The sequence below is a fragment of the Polistes canadensis genome, unplaced genomic scaffold (assembly GCF_001313835.1).
Source record: "Polistes canadensis isolate GaletaPanama2010 unplaced genomic scaffold, ASM131383v1 scaffold_234, whole genome shotgun sequence".
NCBI lineage: Eukaryota > Metazoa > Arthropoda > Insecta > Hymenoptera > Vespidae > Polistes > Polistes canadensis.
The window spans coordinates 185,919-191,523 of NW_014569781.1; the positions used below are offsets into that span (position 1 = coordinate 185,919).

A 5,605-nucleotide genomic window follows, 5' to 3' on the forward strand; every position below is an offset into this window, starting at 1 on the left:
ATATATATATATATACACAGATATATCATCAGGCAGATGTGCAGTGAAAAGTGAGATCGTTGCATGATAAATGCTTAAGCTATTGAATTAAATAACGCGCCTATCTCTCTCTTTCTTTCTGATGTTATATCTGACGTCATACAGTAAAACTGCTTTCAATAATGTAGGAACGATAGTCGTATGAGAAGATCGAGTTACCTCCTTGTCCATCATACTTTCCTACTTATAAATTTACTTTTCGTTGGAATATCTGGCAGATGATAGACAGACTATGTACATATGTTATGAGATATATTTTACCGACGATATATGGAATGGAAATTACCATTTTTGGCGAAAAAAAAAAACAAACATGATATGATTAATATTTTACAGATATTTTTGTTTTTTTCTAAGCACAACAAACCGGCAAAGTATAAAATATTCCCACCGCCGATGACATTTCTAACGTCACGTGGCAATGCACACGACTTCAGATGCAAAATTCCTTCATTTGCATTTCAATTTTTATTAGGAAACAACGCAACCACGTTAGTTTGAATTTTGTTCAGCATAGAGATTATTTAAGATTTAAGTTTTTCAGGAATAGATTTTAGTTGCGATGAAATATAGGTAAAGGTATCGATTACCTGTGTGAAGATTTCTTTCTATTTGTGGAATGCATTTAATCGCAGTAGCGGCCCAAGCAACAAAAAAGGATCACCTAAATCCTAAGCCGTAAACAATTTATATCTCATGAATTTGATGAAGTTGTTTTTCTCAATAAAAGTCTTATAGCTTTTATTTTTTTTTAATACTTTGCCCCTTAATTGCATTTGTTGTTTTATATGATAACTGCTTCTCATATATTGCCGGTAACACATATACTGATTAATAAATAATTACGAAAGTCTTCAAAATAATATCCATTTTAATAGTAATTTAGAATTTTTAATATTAATATTTCTCTGTTCAATTATATTTATACGATTAAAACAACATGTGAACAAGGCTGAATGGCAGTATATTCACAATTTTGCTAATACGTTAGTACATCTATAAATGATTTTTAAATATCTGTTTTTTTTTTTCTAAGATACAAACTTATACATACATATGTACAACAATAATCGCTATAATACACGCAGCCGATAGAACATGATATAATACAGAAACAAATTGTGTCCTATCTTATAATAATCCTATTCCTAAATAAATTTTCATTAATATTGAAAAAAAAACAAACAAAAAAATAAGAAGAAACAAATATTAATCTTTACAACATTTTGTGCATAATTCAAAATAATCTGACAAATGTATATAATAACGAATACAAGCAGATTTTAGATAATATAATTCAATGGTATCGTAACTATTATGCCGTTATGTTATTTTAAACATTTGCACTATCGGTAAGCAATTTTACATATAAATGAATATATAATTGATATGTAATATTATTAAAATAGCATAAACACGCTTAATTAATTAATATTTCGATGTTATATCGCAAAAGGAATTGTGCAGTGTAGATATGGCTGTTTATGCTATTATTTTATATATATATATATCATATGCTTTAACACGTACGTAAAATTTAATTATTTCAATAATATTTCAATTAAAAAAAGAAATATTTTCTTATTTAATATAATTCGTTCTATATATAAGTATATATTATATATAATACGCGAAAGGGTTGAAAAGTTTTGAACCGAAAAACAATATTTTTTCAAATTCATCTATTTAAAAAAAGAAAGTTTTTTGAGTCTCAAAACTTTTCAACCCATTCTTGTATATATATGGTTTCTTTAAAGAATACGATTATAATTCTTACGATGAGCTATTTATCACTACTTTAATAGCACATACGAGCAAATAAGAGTACATTTTATTTATTACAAAAAAAATATATATGTATATATACTCTCTAAATATTCCATACATTTCCTTTTATACAGGGATATATTATTTATATATATATAWTAATTATATAAGTATATATATATATATATTATATATTTATAGAATTAATAATTATTTTCCTATGATATGCAAGGTTGACAAGTTGTTATTATTATAAACATTTAATATGCTTATTAAATCTTGCATCCACAGAGTATTTTTTGCAGACGCGAACAAAATAAAAAAAGAAAAAAAGTTCTGTCATTTATAATTTTCATATATCGTGTCTATAATCAAAATTATTTTCATCTACACTGCATAATTCTATTTTTAATGTGACATTTAGGCATCTGAATTCCTTAATAGAAAAGATTAATTACAAAACTCTAATATTTCGATCTTACATTCTAATTACATATATAACATGTTAAATAATTTTAATTAAAATCAATTTCGTTCATTTTGTAATAGAAATTATACATCAAGTTACTTAACGTGTCCTCCATTGTTTAAACGATAAAGATTATATTTTGGGCAAAAACAAATTAGTTTTTTATTTATAGATAATGATTATTATTTTTCTTTTCTTTTCTCTTTATCTCACACAATATGTAACATATAAATTTTTTAAATCTTTTTTAACATAATTCTGATTTTTTGTTTAGTTTCCTATTATTTTCTTTTCTTTCTTTTTCTCTTATATATTAATTATTTCGATAATATTAAATTATAAATCTATAATGTCAATGGAAAAAGAAAAAAAAAAAAGAAAATTATATTTTTTTGTTATTATATAAATCAATTATTTACACACATCACCAACAAAAAGTATCTCCAAATTTATGTCCCAGTACGTATACACATTTAAATACAATTATATTCTAATTTGGAATATGATATTTAATAAAATAGATGAAACTAATAGAAACAATGTTGTTTTTTCAATTAAACTCTCTTTTATTAACAGAAAATAAATAAATAAATAAAAGTTTTATTTAATCGAAGCTCAAAAGTTTTCAATCATCCCTCGTTACAGGTAATGCATTTATGTTTTCAATTTATATAATGTATTCCATGTAATATTGGTACTGTATACGACCGAGACAAGTTTATAGATACTCTTTATATATACATCATATACACTTTAAATCATGTTTAATACTTATTCAATTATAACTATAAAATTCTTTAAGGGGAAACAGTATCTGCATTTATCATGAGTTGAATTATGTGAGTTATACATAATATAATAATAAACTCTTGTAAACTTACCAATATATAAATATAAAAAATTATTTATTTTGCTTTTTATAACATCCTATTGTATCAGGTTAAAGGTAGCCATAGCTAGAAAGCTTTATAACTTTTCATTTTTAATAAATTTGACTTGGCATAACAATCACTTTCTACCATTGAAGATGGAATATATTATCGTTATAATATACATATAGTATATGATTCAAGCAGATACAAACTTCCCTTAAGATTGCATTTGTGATTACGAATAACTTTACTCCATATTTACACTAATATATTCAACTAAGATAATATAAAGTAGAAAAAAATCATCTCAATTAAAAAAATACTACGTATCCTAGTCATGCTGGCGTCATAATTTAAGTATAATTATATGAACGATATATATAAGATAAAATTGTAGATTTTCTTTTACTTCTTTTTTTTATTTTATTTTTTATTTATAAATATTGAACCTTTCTTTCTTGTCTCTTTTTATCTCGTTCCTTCTTCATTCTATATTTACAAGTTAATGTAAATATAAATATATATATATATATATATGTGTTATAATCGAGGAGCAACAATTGTTTTATTTAAAACTGACTTGCTCCTTCTTGATTATAAACTATTTTATATTACTTTTTCTCAAAAAAAAAATGATATATAGTATAAATAAGAATCTAAAAAGTCCGTCACACCAGAATTAGCACATCTCAATTAATAGAGACAATACGAGCCGACTATTATCACTTCGCTTAGTTATACATGATCTTAATTTACAAAATTAAATATAGAAACAAATTCTAATATGTATCATAGTTAAAGGCAATCTTATTACACATATTTCATTTCATCATTATGACACACAAAAACAAACTATACTTTCTTCTTAAAAATTAGAAATAATTTAATCCACAATCACAATAGCGTATTGTGGACCACTCGATATAACTATTTAATATTAATATCACAAATGTTTACATTTATGTGCTTTTGAATGAATTCAAAAGTGTTGCTCTGTCAAACACTCAGTCATCTCTTCCGTAGAGAAACTTTGTAACTATCAGTAAAATATTTAATACCATAAAACAGTATTGTGCCAGTATTGTAACCAGATCACGAAGGTTTGCAAGATGGAAATTTCTTAATGCCAATACAAGAAATCGGTTTGCGCCATCTTCTTTTACTATGCGTATTTGATTTATTGTTGCAATGACTGTTACAAGTTGGCTTTTGATCTTCACTAGTCCTATCCATTTCTAGAAGTCTTCTTTCCTCTAAAAAAATAATAATACGTTCCAATGTATATTTATAAACATTTATTTATAGTGTCTAAGAACACAAAAATAAATGAATCATACATTGAAAGATAAGAAGGTAAGAATGGCAAAAAAAAGAAAATATCTACATTATACAAATTTCTATGTGTGTATTTAAGAACAGATAACATGCTATTTAAAGATATGTATCTTTAACATACCATTAAGTTGATGTTCCGTATAATATGTAGGATTGTCGTCAACTCCATAGTGATATTCCATCAGGTACGGTAATACAGTCATACTATGGCATTTACTTCCCCTTAAGGGAGGTAAAGGCACTTCATCTTCCGTTCTAGAATGCCTACATATAGTCCAAGAATGTCTTTTAACTTGTTGCAATGTAAATCTATTTCTTGCGTCTTTTTGTAGCATGCCTTCTATAAGAGATCTCAAAGGTTCCTCTACTTCTTCTGGTATTGTATATTCACCTTTACCAATGTTTTCATATAATTTATATATGGTGTCTCCTTCAAATGGATACTGACCTGTTGTTATATTATATCTATACAAAATGAAAATAAACTACATATTATTATTTCATTAATATTTCAATTAATCACACGTTATAATACTCACAATGTAACTCCGCTGCTCCATATATCTACTTTAAATCCTGAAAATGTTTCACAGCCATTTGCAATTTCGGGTGGTTGAAAAGCTGGCGAACCTTGTCCCATTTTGCATGTATCATCTATAGAAAACATATCTAGCGCCTTGCACAATATAAGAAAAATTATTTGATTAAAATATATGAAGCAAAATAAGAAATATAATTAATTATCATTAATTTTACATATTATACAAATACATGAAAGAAGTTTTTATATAAAATGCGTACCTCTGCAACTCCAAAGTCACTAATTTTTAAAGTATTATCTAATGTTAATAACAAATTTCCAGGTTTAATGTCTTTATGTACTATTCCTTTACTGTAAAGGTACTCTAAGCCATCCAACAACTGAGAAAAATAATCATGTGCCTGCCAAAGTGGAAGTTTCTTCAGAGGTGTACTTTCTAACATGTCCTGTAAAGAATCTAATAAATAGAAATCTAATTGTTTTTAACTCCATGCAATCCTTTCTTATGCTTATTACTCTATGTGTGTATATATATATATATGTATATACACATATAGAGTATATATATATATATACGTATAT

The 5,605-nt window shown here is 25.5% G+C and overlaps 1 protein-coding gene across 1 annotated transcript in view; it reads right to left on the bottom strand.

The window, feature by feature from the left end:
- Positions 1-2,676: 2,676 nt before the first annotated feature.
- LOC106790399 (serine/threonine-protein kinase STK11) overlaps positions 2,677-5,605 on the bottom strand; it is a 4,878-nt gene continuing 1,949 nt past the window's right edge. Inside the window, exons 4-7 of the mRNA XM_014755233.1 lie at positions 5,284-5,469; positions 5,022-5,158; positions 4,604-4,947; positions 2,677-4,400 (exon numbers count right to left, since the gene is read on the bottom strand). Of these exons, the coding sequence (XP_014610719.1) occupies positions 4,240-4,400; positions 4,604-4,947; positions 5,022-5,158; positions 5,284-5,469 (828 nt within the window). The 3' untranslated portion in view covers positions 2,677-4,239. The remainder of the gene's footprint in view (positions 4,401-4,603; positions 4,948-5,021; positions 5,159-5,283; positions 5,470-5,605) is intronic.